Source organism: Wasmannia auropunctata, unplaced genomic scaffold (assembly GCF_000956235.1).
Source record: "Wasmannia auropunctata unplaced genomic scaffold, wasmannia.A_1.0 LD335987.1, whole genome shotgun sequence".
Taxonomy (NCBI): Eukaryota; Metazoa; Arthropoda; class Insecta; order Hymenoptera; family Formicidae; genus Wasmannia; species Wasmannia auropunctata.
In genome coordinates, this window is record NW_012026903.1 from 1435944 (window position 1) to 1458550 (window position 22607).

The window sequence follows — 22607 nt, forward strand, 5'->3', positions numbered from 1 at the left end:
TAATTAGAAACCACAGAACGCATTAACATGTGGCATTATATTTCGATAAAATACATGTAAAGAGAAAATTATAAGTAGAATTACCCCTCGATAATTTGCGATATTATCAGACTATGTTTTTTATCGATCGAAAATACTAAATTGATTTTGGATTATGGAACCGCTCTAATTAAAAAACCGCCTAGATTGCCTCGAGAAATAGCAGTCTTTTCGAAAAAAATAGGTTCAACGAGTAGGAGAGAGAGTACATAAATGGATGTTAGTGCATTTAGGCTTTTACCTTTTATCGAGACATATTCTTAATTGACTGTGCGAACGCTACATCGTCGCCCAACACATCGATTTCCGATACCAAATCGCTAATTAGGCTCGCGATCGGTATAGGGATTAGTATATAGCGCGTTTTCGATGAGATATATTCAAGAAATAGAACCGTAGACGTAGCATCGCTGGCGAGCCGCGCGCTTTACCTTTTAGCCGAGACACGCTCTTAATCGACCGCGAATACTACATCGGCGCGGCTACACCGGGCATCGATTTCCGATATGGAGCCGCTAATTAGAGCCGGCGGGCCGCGCCGCGACGCGACGCGACGGTCGGGACGGCGCGACGGGGTTTATCGCATTTCCAGGCGTCGCTGATATTATATTAGCCGGCCGGCCGATCGGTCGGTCGACCGAGGTGGAGAACGGTCTCGGCATAACGCGGTCTCTCCCGCATGATTTAGGTTTCACGCAACGCGTATCTCCCTTTCTCCCTCTCTCTCTCTCTCTCTGTCTGTCTCTGACTCTCTCTCTCTCTCTCCCTCTCCCTCTTTCTTTAAGCGCGCGCTTTTTACGGCGAGGCTTACGGGCCGGTCTCGGTCGGCCCGGACTCGCCGCGACTCTTTTCACGCGCTCTCGCTACCCCCTACTGTCCCCCTCTCGGAATGTCTCCTGCTTTAACTCCGATCCTCTGTCTCTCTTCCTCTCGTCCCGTATAATGCGCGGCGGCGGTAAGCCGGCTGGCAGCTGCCTGCCTTCCGTGCAACCAGCAAGGCTAGCGGCCCGGTCTGGCTGGCCCGTTCCTCCACGTACGGCTCTCCACGCATGGAATCTCCGGAGATTCTCTCCTCCGCCTCCCCAGCGTCTCTCCTCATCCTCATCCTCCTCTTCCTCCTCCTCCTCCTCCTCCACCTTTCCATCGCATCGCCGCACCGTCACTACTTGGTCGCCGCTACTTCTACCAGCGCTTACCGCCGCTCCACCGCACCGGCGATATCCCGCTTTCCATCCCGCTCCGTATCTCTCCTTCTCTCTCCCTCCTTCGCGCGGATCCTTCTGCGCGCACATCCTCTCTTTCCCCCTCGAACATAGATATGGAGAGTCTCTCTCTGTGCGTGTGTAGTATCTCCTCGTGACTTCCAGTTTGTCGCGGACACCATCCTCGTTCCTTCGCTCGTTCCCTCTCGCTCTTTCGCTCGCGCCACGAGCTCCCCCACTCGTGCTCTCCCCCTTCGCCCTACGTCGCGCCTCTCCCCCTACGCTCCGGCTGTCCCGCTTACTCTGTTCCGACACCGCAGGCGGCTCCGAGCGACGCCTGCGCGAGAGCGAGGGGAAACGCGCTTGGTGAACGCGAGTGTGAGCGGGACGGAGCGCGGTGAAGAGGTAGAGAGTCAGAGAATGCCGAAGTTTTGTCCGCGGCTGCCGTCGCCGCCGCCGTCGCCGCCGACCGGGCGGACAAGTATTGCCCGGATCCCGTCCCGCTCCGGGCTTAGGGGTCCCGTTTGAAGGCGCAGCTGGGGAGAGGCTCGGGGGGTCCCTCCCGAGTCAGATATGAATCTTTGTGCCGGGAGGGCGGCCCGCACACTCGACGGCTAACGGCGGGGTGGCATCCGTCCTTAGAGAAAGAAGCGGGGAAGACGGAGGAGAGACGGAGGGGACCACGGCGACGAGCTCGTGTAATAATTTATTCCGTTTAGGCTCCCTGTCAAGTCTCTTCGGCGCTGGATCCGGGCCTTTCTTCTTCGCCTCCTCCTCCTCCTCCTCCTCCTCCTTCTTCCCCCCCTCTCCTCTTGCTCCTTTACTCTTTTCCTCTCTTTCTCCGCTTCTCTCGTCTGCGCGCTCTTTGCCTCTCCCTACAGGCTCCGAAGGGCCCGCACGCGCACCTTATTCGCGACCGTATATGCGTATGATCGCCGTGGTCTCTTCAAGTCCGAGAATACGTTGCTCGACCGGACTTGGTGAATACCGTGTCCGGTATCGAGGGGGCACGCGTACGTCAGCGATCTTCTCTGAGCTTATGCTACACATATCGGATTCGAGTTTCTGCTCGTCCCACGACGGCGGTCGATGCGCGACGAACACCGAGGGAGAGGAGAGAGGAGGGGGAATCCGTGACAGACTGAGAGCCAGGAGATAGATGGAGGATCGTGATCTCTCTTCACGTGTTGAACGGGGGGAAGAAGGAGATACGGAGCGACCCCGCGCTTCGTTTCACTTTGCGTCAGCATGACAGTACTTCGAGAAAGAGAGAGAGAGAGAGAGAGAGATAAAGAGCGAACAGCCGATAACGCGACGTCTTCTCGTCGGGAATCGTATGACAGTTTAGCGTGACCCCGCTCGACGCGATTTAGAGCGAAATAATAAATCGTAATAAGAACGATTATGTCGTTAAAAGCGAAGTTGGGTATTTTCGTATTTATTATTTTCCTAATTATTATGTACTGCACGTGATATTAATTATGTATCATTATAATCTATCTATCATACTTCTTGAGTCCGATACCAATTGAGATGTACATATCGATAGAGAAAATTCGTTACGGCATATAGTTGCATTAGATACGGTTATTAGTTACGTGACGTTAAGTAGAGAGAATGCAAATGAAAAAAAGTTTCAGGCTGTACCACTTTTTCATAAGAGCCGCGAGAGGAGGGACTGTTAGGTCCCGATAGGACACGGAGAGAATGATAGGTTAAATGCTGATATTTCGCATCGTCATTGTGATGGTACAAAACGTCACGATGAAACGTAATAACGTTGTAATAAAACGCGACCGTTCGCTCACACGCCACACGTCGGCTTGACTTTAACGTCGCGTTCATCTGACATTTCGTGACACCGGGTTACGCAAGCGTGATACTGCCCATCGGTTATAATTATTCGACCACCAATTAAACGTGTTAGAGCGCCAGTATTTCGCTCATTCATTTCAGCCGCGAGACTTGAACGTAGCGTTCAACGAGACGCCCGCGTCTGTCAAAAATAAAGCACGGTAATCTAAATACGCGGAGAAACATCCGAATGTCTCCCCAGATTCAAATCTACTTAGCATCATCTGAAATCTAGATGATGTTGAATATTTATAAGTGTTAGAGAAATATGTATGACGGATTCCTACACAAAGAAACAAATACAAAATAATACAAAATAATATTGGCATTCAATCGAATTATTAATTAACTATTAATTAGTAATTACGTATCATGAGGCTCCTAAAGAAACGCAATAATGATCGAAACTGATGACAAATTATATTTATTCATATTTTATAAAATGCCTTTTTTTTTGAGAAATTTTGTTTCCGTCAAAAAGCTTTCTTATACAATAATATTAATAAAACGGAAAAGAAAGTGATCTTATCTCCTTCTCGTTAAGTTTTGCACAAGCTTTCAACTTCTTGATCACATTTTCTATACATTCACTGTCACTAATAAACCATCTTTTAGTATACGAGTTTTGTTAGGTCGTTTTTATAAATTTTCAAATTCTAAAAATGCGTATTGATGACTAACGAATAATCTCCGCACGTGAAATTACGAAAGCGATCATTATCGCGTACAATCTCGTCGAAGCGGTCTTTGGTGTCCGCGAGGGTATTTCCGGGGACGGGCGGACGTTCCGGTTTTCCATCGGATCGTCCGGTTAGCGAGCGTGCCGGACGCGGCTTTTCGGATGATTGGCCGCGCGACCGGCGCGCGCGATCGGTTTCCGGTCACGGGCCGTCCCGGATTCCAGGTCGGCGCGCTGGTGTGAGTTGCTGCCTGCCTACCTCTCTTATCGATTCGCGCGCTTCGTCGTCGTCGTCGCCGTCTTCGTCTTCGTCGTCGTCGTCGTCGTCGTCGTCATCGTTAGCGATGCGATGAGGAGCCACTCGGACGGACGGCTCTCGGGACGACGAGTGGTTTTACGAGTGGACAGTTAGGGTCGGCCGAGAGAGCGATGAAAGTTTCCCTCCCTCGCGTTTCCGCAGAGGGGGGTCCGACGGGTCCCCCCTCCCCCGCGTCACAGTACTCCCGCGATCCAGGCTCGTCCGGTATTCCAAGAAGGTGCCGGGACACTTTCTGATATCTACGATCGCGATAAAGCGACCTCCGTTACTGGCGTGGATGCTGAGAGTGGAATTTTTGGGGAAAACTCTTCTCTACATATATACCTTTTACCAATCGAAAATATTAGGGCGAACATTAATTTACCAGTGTGTTTAAGTTACATAACAACAAGTTGTATAACAACAGTTGTATTTTCATCCATACTATACCTCGAGTCAAAAGGATGAATCTTTGACATTTAAATAAAGCGTGTTAGCATTTTGGCATTGTCAAATGATGTATTAATTAATCTTGATAGTTTGTTTTGTCTGACTTGGCCTTAAGATTTTCGATTTTCGAAAGTCTATTTTTATACATTTTATTTATTTTAATGAATATAACAAAACTTGAAAAAATTTTTCTTATGCAAGATATTTGTTTATGAAAGATATTGAAATAGTGAAGTTTTGGAATTCGATATAAAGACAATGTGCACTAAAATGATTCAGTTAGATCAGACGAAGAAAGTTCCGCTCGCATTTTTCTGTATCGATCTGTAGCGGTTTGTGGGTGTAACGCGAGTACGCCCGGAGCTAATGGGACGCTTTATGGTGGGTTTGACCTCGATAACGCGGTTCGCGGGATGTACCAAGAGAGCGGACGTTATCGGAAAAATCCACAGTCGGCGCTTTTGGATTTAAAAAGCGCGAATAAAACGGCCGCGAGGAAAAATCGTTGTCAGTAAACAAAAAAAGCCGTGATTAGCGTAGTGCGATTTCGCGGGAATCGGGAATTGTATCGCCGCAATATATATATATGCATACGAATATACATATGTACGTCGTTTTCATATATGTATATGAAATATAAATAGATATATATATATATATATATATATATGAAAATATGTGTATAATATATATATATGTATGAAAACGGCGCCAATCGCGGCACTCTTCGCCTCCGCGAGCGCGATCGATACACTTGTTGTAAATTATCCCCATGCTCGGCGGTTCGAGTTACCAAAGAAGCCGTGGCCGCGTTGGAGAAGTTCGAAATTGCTTCGGAGCGATTTCGTCGGATGGATTCGATATGCTCGGTTTCAAACCGATATCTCCCGCCCCGATATCAAAATCTCTTTCTAATATCTCTCTTTAGATTATAAGAGTATTGCGTCGACGAAATTTTCCGATAAAGCATATCTTCTAAATATCTTCAACACTGATATATGCGAAAGCAGTCAGCAGTCATTTATAATTCGTACGAAGTCCTTAACAATGGCAATAATAATTGAAAATCGTTGATTTAAATCCGATTCTCTTTTCTGGATTTCGCTTCTTCATTAATTTTATTCTTGTGTCATATTACACTTTAATTTTCCATTACGTAAATACTTTTCCGTACAATATCTTAAAAAAAATTATTTACTTTTGAAATGCGACTATTATGTCTTCCAAAATTTTATTAGATTTACGAATTTCTAATAATTTCTTTACAAGACGGGAGCAATTTAAAATTCTGCAGTTGCGAGAAAGAAGATATGTATATAGACATTTCATACGCAATATATATCTAATTTAATCGCTAATCGAAAATTCCACAATCATCGCGACACAATAGTCGGAGAAATGCTGTAATAAACCCGATTCTGCTTCCGGCGAGAAAGGGTGACTGCTCGAACGGAACCACTATGTCTCATCGCATCTCTTTGTTCCGCGTCTTCCCCGATTCTGAATACTTTTTCTCCCTAGATATCGGGCTTGACTTTGGTGTTTGAGTCAGGGCTCTTCTTCTCGCGGATCTACATTCCTCGTTAACACGGCCGTCTCTTATTCTCTCTCTCTCTTTCTCCTTCTTCGTCTTCCTCTCTTTCTTTTCCCCTCTCTCGCATTGTCTTTCTCTCCTCTATTCTCCCATTCCTCTTCCCCGGGCTTCTCTCGTGCTGGCATCCCGCGGCACTCAACAGGGGCCGGTCGTTTATCTAAATGGCTACTGGGTGGCCCGGCCGACCGTGTCCCGTCCCAACAAACCAAAACTAACCCAATCACACGCCTCCCGGGCTCTGGCGCGCCGAAGAAACGACCCTGAGGAGAGCTGATATCCTAAGCTCGGTGATTGTCGTGCCAGCAAAACTACGCCATGATTTCTCGGTACTACGGCCAGGCCTGCCCGCCTGGCTGTCCGCCTGTCTCCGCCTGCCCGGGGTCGTCGTATCGCCATTGTCGTTATCATCGTCGCTTGCCGGGTGTAATGGAGGTAATCCGACCTCGTTGAGAGAATATTTAACGGTCGGTCCCCCTGCCCGCGCGCGAACGCACACGAACGATGCCGTGCTACTTTCCCGCTGCTTCCTAGTATCGTTGTTATGCAACGTTACGACGCCACTTCGGTACTGTTTCAATAGCCGGGGCTAGCGGAGCGCGGTCGTTCTCATCTCATTGATACGCGCTCGCCGAGCGGGACCGCGAGCTCGCGTGGATTGTGTTTTACAACCGCCGGCGACGACGGCGGTTACACGCGACTTCGCGCATCCCGTGAAATTGTCGTTTAAGCTGCAGTCGTACCGGAAACACCTCTAAACTGGACATATCGTCAAAAGAAACGATAACATATTGTCGTGAAAATCCATTTTTAGATCTCCCGTGATCGTGCAATAAAGGCAATGCAAGACTGCATCAATAAATATATGTAATTACAAGTCGCATTAAAAAAATGGTTCTAGAAACATCTTAACTAGATTATACGGTACTGGATGTCAATTAATGTTGAATATCTACTATATTTTAAACATCGTAATTACGGCTCGCGAACGGCGCATTAGTTGGCGGTGAAAACTCGCGCGCATCGGCTGGCGGGACGCCCAGCCGTTTAGATAGCTCGCCGATATCTCGCGAGAGCGGAAACATTCGAAAGTGCTCGCCGGTGACGATTACCGTTCCGAGCTCTCCTCCCTCGGCGCTTCTTTTCTTCTCATCACGCGAGCGTCCCGCTCGTTATCTACGCCGGAAGAGGAAGCGATTCGCGCGGATCACCCGGTACGTGACTTTTCCTCCCCCGCCTGCGCGCGCGATTCGCGGCGTCCTGACGCCGAGCGGCGCGACGCGATTCCCTCGTGAATTTTTTTAATCCGCTTCGCCGGTCGCCGTGTCGCGCTGTTTTCTCCCCTCGGCATTGCGCTGCGGCGGCAGCGACAGCGGCGGCGGCGGCAACGTTCGGGTTCGTTTAAAATGCAAACTCGTTCGCGGTCCGCGGGGGCTTTAAAAACAGCCGCTATACCTATCCGGATTTTCGTTTACCGTGCACCGCCGCAAACTTGGCCCCGCCGAGGTCTTACCGCGCCTCATATAGGGATTTATGGCGGCGCTGACGCGTTTCTATTCTGGACCGTCTCGTCGCGGAACATCCTCCCTCCCGACGCGTTCTTTCTTCATCGTATCGCTTGTACTTAGCACATACGCCTTCGCGATTTTCTTCCCGGCGAATCGCTCGATTAACAAGTGCAACTGTATGCAATTAATCGAAATTATTTCATTGTTGTTCGATTGGAACATTTTAAAAATCTTGGGCACGTGTATCTTGACCCATTTTTCGCTGTAGCTGATTAAATTTGAAAAAATTTTTTAGTCACATCGCAGATTGTAACAAATATTAGATATTTTAAGATTAAATCTGCGAATATAACTTTCACGTCATTTTTAATAATCTTGTTATTATAAAATGGAGAAGAGTTATTATCTCTGAAATTCTCTGATTATTAACAAATAATTTATGCAAAGATTTTTCTACCGTTGTCTTTTTTCGTGCGAGCGCAGAATAAATTTGCTTTAGACATTTTACATCTTGCAAGATGTCACGCGGTTTTTCTTCTGAAATTCTCGTTTACCAGACAAAAGAGGTCGTACCGCTTCCCTCAAAGTTCATTTTTCTTAAAGAACGAACGATTTTTCCAGATCTTGGATCTATATGCGTGTCGCGTTTTTTTTTCTACCCGTTATTCTTTTTCAGACGATTACGCCTTCAGGAAGATTTTAGCCCGTATCGCAGTTGCTTGATTAGCACTTCACGATCCGGAACGCGATTTTCGCATCGCACAAAAAGACTCGGAATCGAATGGTCACACTTAGCGTTGAGCGTAGTTAGAGGTGAATGCGGGTCTTTCCTCGCGCGCCTTTTTTTGTCTCAAAAGAGACGCTGGCGAAAGTGAGATCGGAGCTCTCGGCTTTCCTGGTAATTTGACAGAGCGATAAAGCCAGTTCTACCGGGAGTCCTTTGACCGGGAGAGGATGTTGATTCAACACGGTCACTGATGCACTAGATGATCGGTCTAATCATTGACGCAGATGTACGTTGTGAGTAAAGGTGAGGGCGAGATGCGCTTAATTAGCTTGGCCGTGTAACGCGGCGCGACACTGAGGGCAGCTCGGATATAAAGGGCTAAATTTATCCCCGATAGTTCTTTGAGCCCCTTTGGTTGGGCACTTATCGTATGCGTGCACGCACTTCCGCGTTATAATCCTCTGACGCGATACTCGGTGTCTACCGCATTTAAAAGTTCTATATATAATAATAATATAAAAGTAGCATCTAAAAGCTTACGATAAGATAATTATCAGCATCGCAGGGGATTCTTTTGTATTCCAAAGGTGGCTTAATATTTAGATGACTTAATAATTTCAAGACAGAGCATTTCACAACGATGCAGACATCGATACTCTAAATAACAGAGTGAAGATACGATTTCGAACAAATATGCAGTCAATTTAAAAGCTATATGTTTTATAGAACCATATTTCGTGTTTATATTCGACTCGCTTTGCACACCGCCGTGACCATTTCCATGACCATTTTGCATGATCATTTTGAGAATTATCGCTTCACGCATATTTGTTAATAAAACGGTTTCCTGGTTTCACTCTCTGACTAAAGAACTTTTTTTTTTGAATAAATGTTCGCAATTGTGTTTGTATAGGTACTCGAGGTAACATCAATACCGATTGGTTTTCTGTTAGTCTATTTTCATTCTGTACCTTTATATATCGAGGCATAGAGATTTGTGGCAAATAAAGCTCTTCCGCGAAAATTATTTAAAATTTTGCATTAGGTCCGTTAATGCGGTGTTTCGAAGTGGACAATTTGAGAGTGACAATTAATAATTCGAGCGAGCCAGCGAGGCGCGAGATTTTTTTCCTCGAAGAACAGTGCCGGTTTGCGAATACGATCGGATAGGCGGTCGCTATTGTTATCCCGCTTGACCACAGCCACTTAAGCCCGTGCGCTAAACTCCACGAGTTCAACTTTACCCTTCAACAGGTGTTTAGGGAAATACAATAATGTCGCGCATGCGCGTCGAACTTCTTGAGGTCGCAAAGTTCGCTGGAACAATCTGACCGCGACCATGCCCGCGGGCGATGCCGGTACTTAGGACGAGATTAATTAAGATTACGCAGGACGCGCCGCGGTTCTCAACCCATGGCCCGGACGGGGACAAGTAAATTTCGCGCGGTTGATGAGGAATTCCGTTAATGCATGCGAGATGGGAAACGGCGAGGCTTGATTAGGATGCATTGTGAGATAAAATCTCCAGGAAATCTCCGTGTCTTAATCAGTCTGAGCGAACTCCTAATTCTCGAGGCATCTCATTTTTTTATAAATATGTATTATTAAATAGCTTTTCATAATATTATGGTTTATCGACTCTATGACGGAATAAGAACGAAATTCTCGAGAAAAATTTTTCTTTGCAATCACAATTGACTAAAATGAAATCCATTTTTTCGCGACATAGATAATGCAGGAAAACATAGATAGCAGATCACATTTGTTTAATACAATGTATTTAATCTTTTTTGCATTTTTACTAAAATTTCAGAGTTAAAATCGCAAAAATTGCGATTATAATTAGTAATCAGCTGTCTTTTAATTTTGGCATAACGAGTGAAGTCTGCTTTACCGATAACAGATAACACTATCTTATATAACTGGTTTGCCAGTAGTCGATAAAGTAGACTGTCGAGATCAACGTCGGTAACTACTCGTGAACTAAACATGCTTGCCGATTGGGAAAGCTGAGGGGAAGTCCCAAATTATCTTCTAGATGATAGGTGGCGTTTGAATATAGTACAGTTCTTGAAAAGCTTTTAAAATACATATACACTTTTGTGTAAAAATTTATTATATGTTAAAATTATTGTTTAAATAGTGTTCGCGTTTTTTAAAACTGCAAGATAACAAAGACGACGCAAAACATAAAATTATGTCCTGTCATAATTATAGGTACTAGTAATAGAATAACATTTTATTGCACATTATAAATTTATTATTATACTCGCACATAACATAAGTTATAAACATGCTTTTTACCATTTCTTTTATTTATTCTGTTTATAGGCATTAAATGGTGCCGAAGGTACGGTCCCACCTGGACGAGTGTACAAGAAAGTCGCGATTGTGGAGAATTTCTTCGACATCATCCACGCCGTTCATGTTGATCTCGAAGGACGTCCTGGGAAGCATGCTGGTCAGAAGCGTACCTACAGAACGGTAAGTTGTAGCTATAATTTTAAGTTATAATTTTAAAAATTATATTTAGTTTCGTAAATATTTCATTGAAATATTTTATTTTAACATAAAAGAGAATCGTATACTTTTTGTTTAATCAGTTTAGAAATTTTAAACGCCGTATATACGCAAGTTAAAAAAAAAGTATAATCCTATAATCAAAGATGCAAGTTAACGTTTTCAATTATTGAAGTACATCCGCTTATTTTGGCGCGTAAACAGTGTCTCGCATCATCCGACTCTTTGGTACAATGCACGGCGGCACTAACCATCGAGTATCCGTCGATCCGTCGAAGCGATCGAATTCCGAATTCGGGCGCTATCGGCAAAACGCGGTGAATTCCTGCATGGTTGCCCGCGACACGCGATATTTACCGTTCCCGAAGGAAGGCATCGAGGCGTTCAAGCGTCGAACACTCGATACCACACGTCATCTCACATGTTCCGGCGCGCATTCGCGTAAACCTCTCTCCTGGGTATCATATCTGTTCTCTCACTCTCTCTCCCTTCTCTCTCTCTCTTTCCATCTCGCACCCTCAGCACGCGGTCTCTTTCTACCCTTCATCGTCGGCCCCTGCGACCACCCTCCCACTCTTCGGCCTCCCATCCTCTCTCTTCTCTCTCTCTCTCTCCCTCTCTCTCGCACGCCGCGATCTGCTTGTGATTCAAAACCTCAGGACACTTGTTGCATTGCCTGCTTACTCACACACTCGAGCGTTTGCGCGACGGTGGAACTGTTTTACGTTCAAGTCGGCGTTAGGCGGCGGGATTCATCGGCTCCAGAGAGGAGAGCCCGCGTTATGTCACGATGCCGCGTTGCGCAACGCGATACCACCCACGCCGGTGTAGAGGACGGTGGATTTCGAGTTGACGCCGTTACATCGCAAGGGTCGCACAAAATTGACCGATCCAGTGTGCACGTAATTCACCTTTGACGACTCACGCCTTTAACGCACGTCCGATCGATACGTTATAAGTTACAGCTCATAACGCGCACAATTTACTGTTCGAAGTTAATCGGAAACTGTCCTTGTAATCGAGCGAGAATAACGATCGCGAAACTTCCGCTGAAGAATTCCACTGAAAATCGTGCAGTTGCAACTGTATTCGGGAATCATTCCTATTGATTTATATTTATCGTGAAATTTCTTAAATTTCAATTTAGAGGCGAAATAAAAGAGAAAATATGAAAGATTTCTTTATCTTGTCAATGATAAGCTAAATATAGACTGTTTTTTTAATTTACTATAAAATAAAAATCTATTTCATACTTAATATATCACTCAACACAAAGTTGGACATTTATGTGTGTCAGATGAGCAACCGTCATTCCTTCGGCAATGGCATACGATAATATTATCATCGAGAAATATTCTAGTTATCCAATAATTTACAATCACTCTAATGCAATCCGCTGTCCTTTCACAAATCGGAACCGAAATATTGGACGGATTGCCGACTAACAAATCGATTTAAAGTATAATACATTGTCTCGGGTTTTCACCTGAGAAAAATATATCTTTTTTTTTCGTTCCTCGTTCCCTCCAAGTTTATTGAGGTTTCGTGAGGTTTCGGATAAGTCTTCTCACACTACCCTTTCTCCCGCGGAACTGGTGCAGTTACACGCACACGTACACATCAGTCTCAGCCTCTCTTATGGAGAGAGCTGCCATCCTCCTTGATTAAGTTATGCCGCCCCCTACCCTTCCGCTTCCTTAGAGAGAAACGTTTCCTATTAAGGGGCGGGGAACATCCCTCCGGCTGAACACCTTCCTCTCGCAGAAGACATCAAAGTTCCGTTATACTGCTCATGAATTTTCCCCAGTGGGCGTCGCGCGCGTAAAACGACGCCACGTGACAGCGATACGTTCGCTCGGAGAGAGCGGGAAGGGCCATTCGCGCACGCATTAACGTGTCGATTGACAATGGTAGTTGCGTATTATTATTGCACGAACGTACACTTGGGTATGGCGCCTCGGCCGGGTGGAATTGGTTAATTGCCCGACCGAATGGTGTTTCTGCCTGAATATACGTTCGATACGGTGAACGAAGATCTGATCAAGGTTTATTTCGATGGATCTTCATCAATATCGCATTCTTAGCATGAAACTTAATTTAATATTAACACCTTCTTCCAGCTGTATTATCACAATACAATTATCCTAAAATACGTCGCATGAAAACATTTTCTTGCAGGAGAGAAGTTTTGCTGACTTCTTAATCTATGAAAATTATATTAATATTAATATTATAGTAATACTATCATATTTTTATCTCATTCCAGAAATAATTCATAATAAATCATAAATTAAAATTTTTTAATAACAAAGTTAAAATAAAAACAGTGTAATACGTAGTTTTAAAATTGTATTAAACGGTAAAAGGCTGGAGCAAATAGAGATTTTTAGAAATATATTTCAAATCGAAATTTGAGGCGTTCTAAAGAGAGCGGGCCTCTCTTTCTGTTACAGATTACTGAAACGTACGCGTTCCTGCCGCGAGAAGCGGTAACGCGATTTCTACTAGGTTGCACGGAATGCCAACGGCGTCCGCGGACGCCCAGTCCAACGAACTTATCTAATCAATCGCAGTCTACGCAGCCGGCGACGCTGGGGTCGACGTCAACCCCGCTGAGCCCGAATCCCGGTAGCGCCGCTCTTGCGGCATCGTCGTCGACGACCACGTCAGTGCAAAATAGCCCTAAGCCGCGTAACGGCGGCCAACACGCGTCGTCGGAGGGTAAGAACTTGCACAACTACAGGCACCAGAAGCAGCACAAGACCGGCGCTGCTAGCGCCGCTGCGGACTCGAAACTCGACAAGGACAAAGACGAGAAGTACAATCCGCTGAGTATCACGAACCTATTGAAGAAGGAGCCGGTGAATGGTGGTTATCTCGCGGACGCTCTGCCGGAATCGAGGAGAACGCCAGAGTCGGACCGGGCGAGCTCGAAAAGCTCGGCGTCGTCAAAGAGAAAACGGATGCTGCCGGAGGGACGGACGCCCTCGCCGCAGCCCAGCCAGCCGTTGCCGAGGCCCTGGAGCCCCGGGCTGGACCCTAAGAACACGCCCATCGACTATAGCTTGCCTATCACCACCTCGTACTTGAAGCATCAGCAGAGACTGCTCCAGGAGAAGAACAAGGCGGCCGCCGCTAATGCGCTGAGGGAGTCCGAAGCGACGGAATCGAAGGCCGTCTCGACCGCCGCGACGTCGCTCGTCGAGGAGACCGAGAGCGCCGAGAGGGAGAGGTTCTCACCGGCCACCGGCCTGATCGACACGAACCTCAATCTACTGGCGACCATCCAGCAGCTACACTGTCAAGTGATGCTGGCGCTCACCGAACGATTGAGACCGTCGTTCACGATGCCGAGTCCTTTAATTCCACCGCCATCGACCAACGTTCTGGCGGGTACGATGATGATGGGCACGGAAGTGTCGGTCCAGACAGGAGAGAATCATTTGTGAATTAATCGATAGAGAAGAATGGGTCGCTTTTCCACCAGTGACTTTCCTCGGAGATGCGTAAAAGGTAAAAGTGCTATGATTATCAAGAAGCGACAGATTAGCATTTCCGTGAGTAGAATTAATTCGCGTCGATAATACTGCCTGAAAGTCTCGTATATATTGAGATTACAATTCGTTCTAGACAATTCGTTCGCGATAAAAAGATTAAGTCGTCAGACGAAACGGAAGTCTGCATTTACCGAAAAGACACATGTTAAAAATTCGGCCGCCCGATTTGCGACCTTCTGTCGCAGTCACGCGGCTACACGAGGCTTCGCGCGATACAAAATGTCGATCGCGGTCGTTCTTCATCTTTAATTCGTTCCTAAATACGTATCCGTTTGACGCGCGGCGGGGCTGCGAATGTACTAGCGACGGCTCCACTCACCGTCGTTTCCCCCTTCCCCCCAGTCTTTGGTCGAGAAGCGAAACGACAGATAAACGCAATTACATATTGAACCGGACGGGATCGATTATTGTCGTCGTGCACATGTCACACATTTCATCCGATCGGGCCGACCGGCGGCCTGACGCTTGCTTGCGCCCGACGTCGGTCGGCGCCCGATATAGACGGCGGGCCAAGCGAGCGGAATAATTCCCCAAGTCTGTCGAAATACGGGTCGATGTGTCAGGGATTTCGCGCGCGGCGCTTTCTATGTCCGATATTTAGAGATCCGTTACGCGGAGAGCGGATCGCGATCCGGCCGCCGCCGCCGCCGCCGCCGCCGCCGCCGTCGTCGCCGCCGTCCGGACTCGGTTCCGAATCGATCCATCCAGGCGGGGCAAAAGCGACAGTCCGCACGGCGACACCGCGAAGGTCCTGAATATTCAACGAGCCGGCGAGCGAGAGACGGGGAGAGAGAGATAGAGTGAGAGTCCGAGGGGAGAGGAGAGAGACGGAGAAGGAGATCCGATTTCCCGTTTTCGGGTGTCATTCGATGAATCCGACAACATTCGGCGTCGTTGTCGACCTGACGAATCGTCTTTCATCTTTCAAGGCGCGCGGCCGATTTGCCCCGATTAATTATAACGCGCTCTGAAATTGGCCGACTGGTGCTCCGGATGAATGATGAACTCTTTGAATTTTACGGCTCGTTTTTCCTGTAGCGGGAATATCTCCGGCGGTAATAATTTCGGTGTTATAAATCATAAAAACGGATTGCGCGAATTAAGCTTCGGAGCGGTAAATATGTAATGTAACATTACCTGTCGATACTGTTCAATCTTTCAGACGACGAACTTACTTTTAACAGAATTTTATTTATGGCTCGCGTCTGAGGGAAAAAGGAAAAATTTTTCCGCGGGGAACATGCCTGTTCCGAGGGATTAAGAAACTCGTTTCGTCTTCTTGTAACGATCTTCTTTTCTTTAAACGATGTAAAATTCCCTCGCAATCTCGCACGGTCTGAATTAATGTCGATTAATGCGCGATCGGGTAACATCTCATTGACGAGGAAAAGGGCCGGTTGCATGTAGCCGGTATCTCGTTCTACCTTGTAATTGTAATAATGTTATCGCGTGTAATTACACACAATAGGAGGGTATCTGAGGTGAGTCTGAGCGCGCGACTCGTCTCGCCTCGCGTCTTGTCTGTGTTTCGTCGAACCGGTCGAGATCCGGTATTATACACGGGATCGCAAACTTCCCTTACGTTGTAGTAATTATCGTATTATTGCCACTCTATCAACGCAGCGGCTTTTTGACTGCGTCGCGACTGCTTAAATTGAACACGTTATTTCAGACGAAGAATCGAATGCATATTTTATATCAGTCTTGAATAAAAAATGCACGTTATCATTATATTAATTAATGTAACTTTCTCTTTTATTATTTTTATTTTTAAAAAATCTAATGTCCTTTCAGTTTTACTTCTAGAATAAAAATAATCAAATAATGTTTCGGGTTTATATCGCTCTTTTAAAATAAACATCATGAATATTAACTGAATGCAACTGAGATTTGCTCGAAAAAATATAAATAAACGCCTTTTGATCTCTCTTGTTTCGTGAAAATTACTTGCAAGTGACTGATTTAGACATGTCTTCGTGAAATAACTTGTTCACTTAGCGATCGCCGGATCCGATACCGACTATATATACCAAAGGCAGCATCACTTCGAGCTCTCCGCTTTGAGAGCGACTCTCGTCTTCGTAGAGCAAACCGCAGGTAAGACGAATCGGTTGCAGTTAGAAATCGATTGTTTCGCGCATCGAGACCACGACGACGGTCCTCGGGCGGCGAAACCCCCTCCCCGTTCGTGTCTGATTGTGTAGCCTAGCCCCCTCCCCCCTCGTGTATGATATTACTCGAAGTAGCTCGTCTTTCGTGTATGATATATAGCGTCGTTAACCGGTGAAAAAGTAAGCTACACCGGTAAAATAGGCCTTAAGGTGTGCTTGCAGAAAAAAAAGATGTTTGTACTAGAAGTTCGATAATTATCGTGAAAGTAGACGAGGGTTAAACCCTCGAGAGTGTCGTCGCATCGGACATATTATATTATACATATATATACATAATATATATATATGTATATATATATACACATATATTATTTTGTACATAATCGTTGTATTATAGTGCGTATAGTCTATATTAAGCAAGAGCGCGCGATTATATTATTACAGCAATCGTTCTTTTATCACGGTATTATGTATCGTTATTATCATTATTATCATTGTAATGATCATGGATGATTACTATTTTTACTACCACTGCTCTTATCGCTCTCTCTTATCATTATTTTATTATAATTATTATTAATTATTATCACATGAGTATTGTATTACTGTATGATTATATTTAAATTGTGCGCGCGGAACAGACGAGAAAATATATGAAATTGAAATACTCGAGAATATTGCATGATGATTTACACCGTATCCAAAAAAAGGTGTATTCTTTCCTGTCCTTCTCTGACGTGTATTTCAATTTTCAAATCCTTTCCCGTTTCCCTATTTTTTTCTACACCTTACAATTAATATTATCGTTCGAGATACCCTGTTCTAGGAAAGAAAACTGTAAGAATTGACGATTATTTATTTCCGACAGCATTACATCTTGCCGTAACGTGACAATAAGTTGCGTATAACCGTCGGATATTCCGGCTACAATGAATATATTATGTACAGGATGTATAAGAGGAAGAGGATTATGTGCAGGGTGCTCAACTACGTCTTGCTCTATTGCGACTTGTCGCGTTATACGGAACGTAAGTATCCCGCTTATTTATATGCAATCGGTATTTCGAAATGCCCGAAAAACTTTGATCGATCGATGGACACGATACAAGAGGAACGGTCGAGCTTGCACTCCACGCGCGCACAACGAACGCAATTGACACCTCACCTCCTCCTCCTACCCCTTCCTTTTCCACCTTCTGCCCTGGTAGTAGATAGAAGCAGTCGCTTCGGCGTCTGACGTACTTTAATATCGCGAACAAAGAGGACGAAATGATCGTGTTGCCTTTAACAAAGGAGAGGGAAGGCTGCGTCGACGACTCACCTGCTTCTCCCCCTCCCCTCTCCCCCTTCTCTCTCTCTCTCTCTCTCTCTCTCTCTCTCTCTCTCTCTCTCACCGTAGTGCGAGGATCGTTTCTCGGAGAGGAGGCACCATAGGTAATGCAGTCTTTACTCATCCGGCTGTTGCCAACGTTGTAGCGACCTCGTTCCATCAACTTCTACGCGTTCCCCCTAGCTAGCTATCTCCTTCGTTTCCTCTTTCCCTCCTCTCCTTTCGCTTTCTCCCTCTCGTTCGTTGTCTCTCTCTCTTTCCCTCTCAGCCCTCAGCCCTCAGGAAAACTCAACCCCCTACCCTCAGTTCCAATAAGGCTGCCGCCTCCACCTCGTTTCCACCTCCTGCTCTCCCTCTGCCACCCTGCTCTGCTTTTCACCCTCTGCTTCCCTCACGTGCTTGCCTCACCCCCCCTCCCTCCCTCGACTTTCTCTCTCTCTCCTCTCTCTCTCTCTCTCTATCTCCTTTCCTTCTGCGCACCCTCAAGCAACCCTCCGTCGTACCCTAAAGCCCCGCTTCCACGGAAGAGCCAAGCCTCTCTCGCGCTCTCTTCGCCACGGCATTGTTGCTATCGATTCGGACTTGGAAACGTGTTTTTCTTCGGATATTTCGTGGCCACCGCCGGTTACGACCGCTGCCGCTCGACCGGATAACGAGGATTCTAGGAAGGCGGGTGTATGTCCGACCCTCGGTTCACCCTTTTTCACGTCTCTTTCTACGTCTCTCCGAGTTTTCACATTACCACCTCCGCCGTTATATTTCCCGCGCTTAAATGCGGCGCGCCTTTTGCGCCCGCAATAAATATTTGATTTTACGTGCGAATTTCGTGCATTCGTTCCTCTCGTTCTCATCCGTACATTTTTGCTTCCCTAAAAGTCTGTTTAACTTCATCTTTACCACATTTGAGATGATTTTCGCCATATTTACGTAAAAATTAATTTCGTAATCGATGGTGCGTGATGTAGATTCAAGTCAATTCCATTTATTTAATAATAAAATCGATGCAAATAATTTTACTTGCACCTGCTTTCTAATCATTGCAAATAACTGTTTATTGAACATATAGCGTGATAACGAGCAAGTTAACGCGAGTCGTTTATTTGATCAAAGAATGTTTCAAATTTCGCTTTCGCTCTTTTTCCCTTGTTAAATCTACTTTTTGTGTCTTCAATTTTTCCATTATTAAAATTAGATATAAACATAGATACCTAAGGATCTCAAGATTTATATATATATATATATATATATATATATATATTATATATATACATATAAATGGTATATTATGAATATTTCGAATTTCGATCATTCTTTTTCGTCCCGCTGCAAATTGCTTTTATTATTTTATCGATTTTTGGTTATTTTGCTCCCAGCTCGTTCGCCTTTATATCAGAGCACTAGTCGTGATCTGACAATTCGATACCGATAAGTCGCCAGCGGAGTTTGACGCGATGAGAAACTCCCATTAGACTCGATGGCCGTAAGCTGCGTTCCCTCAGAGGTAGACTCGAACCACTTTCGTCGTCTTTGTTACGCCGAGATGTTCGCCGGCTTGGCTTCGATTGTTTCGCAAAGGCCATTGAGGAACTCGTGCCACTTTACGTAGCCGACACGTCGTCGCTGCAAATAGACAACCCGGGACGCCCGGCGGCGAAATAAGGAAATCGCACGAGAGATTTCAACGAACGTTACGATATTAAGCTGCGTACGTTCTAATGCCGACTACATTTACGTACGGCATTCTCGCGACCTTTTATCAAATGTCTTGAGCTTGCGCCTAACAAAACAGTTTAAACGCTTAAACATTTACTTTCACATTTTCTTTTTTATTATTTACAACAGAGCTTAAGTATCGCGTTTGCAACAAATACAAAAAAACACGCGATACATATTTTCTCATACTTATATCTTAACAGTATTTAAATACCGCTTTTGCAGCAGTATTATTTTACGTTAAAAAAATACATGCACTTTTAAGAATGTGCGATCCAACACCGTCTTTATTTAAATCACATTTTTCAATTGTTCCTAAGCAAAAAATTTTGCACTGATTCGTCGTAGATATGTACAAATTATTTATATTACCAGATACTGTGTTAATTTAGTTCATGGATTTAATCGAAGTCGGCCGCCTCGGATTGAGATCGAGCGACGTCGAAGAACGTCGGAGATTTCAACGATCGGCCATACTTTGGCCGGTGCGCGCGTACGTGCAATCCGCCAATGCGTCGCGAAGAGTGCGCCATTGTCTCGCGATATATTCGTCGTTCATCGCGCTCCCATAATTCTCGTTTCCGATGGACCATCCGATTAAGGCGCGTCCCCCCTGCGCGGTCCCCCGTGACCCGTAGTGGCGATATTACTGGGAGCTTAACTCGATCGAACGGCGATTTAACATTTCACCCTCGCTGGCTTGCGCGACGTATGTGACGTCCATTGTCCTTCGGGGATTCCGATTAAAAGCGAGAGAGAGAGAGAGAGAGAGAGAGAGAGAGAGAGAGAGAGGGGGAGAGAAAAGATTTTCATGGACGAATAGTGACGGAAGTTGAAATTTTGTAAGCGATTTTGAATTGACTTAACATAAGATAATTCAATGACATTATGTTATTATATTAAGTAGTTGTTTGATGTTTTGTGATGAAATAATAAATCTCAATAATCATAACTAGGTTGAAAAAAATTCTCTCTTTTATTTTCTAAACAATTGTTAGCGCCGGAGAAACTTTCTTGAATGAGACTCATTGAAAATATAATTAGAAAAATGTCTCCAATTTAATGCCGATAATTGTGCAATGCAACTTAGATTATATTAAAAAAACATATATTTATATGGCAAAGACAATACGATTTTTTGAATGAAAGGTAATAGAAATAAGTACTCTGCAATCAACATCTTTGAGCTCCTCGCTTTCTGGAATCCTCGCGATGGTGTTTTCGAGAATTTGCGAAGAACATCGCGAAGATCGTCAATATCGATCGCAGCTGCGTCAAACAAACAGAATCATATCGTATGACTATTTGCGAACTCAGGCTCGAGCTTCCATGTGGCATTACCTTTAGCACACGAGAATATAACATTGACAGAAATTCAAATTATTAAGCTAATTCAAGCTATATTGTTTTTTACATTGTATTTATATGATATACAGTATATATCATACTTATACAATATAGTCTCTATATATATGTATACATATATTAAATTAGTTTCTTTAATAATTAAATTAGTTTGCCTTTCGCATTCTTTGTGAAAAACATTTGAAATAATAATTTAAAACTATATATATATATGTATACATATGTATATATATTCATTTATTATTAAAAAAGTTTATATATATACATATATAAAAGGACATTGCGTTTTAAATTATTACTCAAAAGTTTTTCACAAAGAATGCAAAAGGCAAACTAATTTACAATATCGCAAGAATTAATAGCACTTAATTAAATTGCACAAATTTCAACAATACCATAATGCAATTGATGTAATAATTAGAAATCCTTTACTTTCATACAATTTTGAAAGTACAATTGCAGCGCGCGCATTGAACATTCACAAAATAACATCGTTGCGCGAGACCAGAAATTCGGCGGAATCGTCGCGCGGTCGACAAAGCGGGTGGAGGAGGAGGCGCGAAGTGAAAATGGGCTGAGGACTCGGGTGGCTCGTCAACGGCACTGTCGGCTATTGCAATTCGTATCGCGAGTTGTGCGGGAAGATCTCTTATTTTCTCGTTGTATCCCGACGAAACCTACCTATATCCTAGAGCGTCTACCCTCGTTCCAAGTCACTATTCCCGCGTACCCTCGCAACGGCAGCAGCAGCAGCAGCGGTAGTCCTCTCCGTGTTCTCTCGACGTCCGACTCTGGCTCTATCCTCCACGGAGGAGGAGGAGAAGGAGGAGGATGAGGAGGATAGTACGCCGAGCTCTAGAATGTAAGGGATGATTTTGGAGATAGCTCGAGGGTCGCTCCGGTACGTAGGAGTTGTAGGTTGGCGGACGGGGGGGGGGGAGGCGCGCGGGGATAGGAACGGTCGGGTCGAGACGAGTGGTATAGGAGAGAGCTGCCACGGTTAGAGAGGACAGAGAGAAGGCAGAGGGCGAGGGGGCGAGAGAGGGAGGAGAGAGGTCGGAGGATACCGGGGAGTAGTATGGAGGATGGTGTGGGTTTGCGAAACGGGGGCTGCGATTGGGATGCCTCCACGCGCGCGGGACCGAGGGGGGTACGGTTTGAAGCTTGGGGAGGCGAGTGCGGGGCGCGACGGGGAATGGAGGTGAGTCTGTGGAGTCTCAGGAGGGTGAGTTTGGCGCCGAGGTGTCGGCCTTTCTCTCCGGTGCTGCATGCGTGTGAGTTTCCGTGTACGTGTGCACGTATCCGCGCTCACACGCGCGCACGTGGATGCCGCGTATAGCTGCGCGCGCGGTGACTGACTTGCTTAAATTTAAATAAATGATCCGCGCAGATGCACGTGGTGTTGTGCGTTACGCGACAACATTGATCTAAGCGATCGCCTTGCGGTTCGGGTAATTGGCATTCGCGACCGACAATGAGCGGGCCGATAGCGGCCGATATCGATCGGCGCCAATGAGCGCGATGTAGGTTACGGGATATAGCGGACAGACGTGTACACGTCGAGCGCGGTAGTAGGCGGTAGGTAGATACAGCTGGGCGAGCAAGTTTATTGGGATTTAAGGAGATCAAACCGGGAAACCTATTTCGCACCTTCCGACCTTTC

The 22607-nt window shown here is 45.4% G+C and overlaps 1 protein-coding gene and 1 long non-coding RNA gene across 2 annotated transcripts in view; one reads left to right on the top strand and one right to left on the bottom strand.

The window, feature by feature from the left end:
* LOC105454234 overlaps positions 1-14449 on the top strand; it is a 37674-nt gene extending 23225 nt beyond the window's left edge. The window contains exons 2-3 of the mRNA XM_011696733.1: positions 10680-10832; positions 13322-14449. Of these exons, the coding sequence (XP_011695035.1) occupies positions 10680-10832; positions 13322-14317 (1149 nt within the window). The 3' untranslated portion in view covers positions 14318-14449. The remainder of the gene's footprint in view (positions 1-10679; positions 10833-13321) is intronic.
* Positions 10755-22607, bottom strand: part of LOC105454233 — a 206387-nt gene continuing 194534 nt past the window's right edge. The window contains exon 4 of the long non-coding RNA XR_974969.1: positions 10755-10822. This is a non-coding gene — a long non-coding RNA (uncharacterized LOC105454233). The remainder of the gene's footprint in view (positions 10823-22607) is intronic.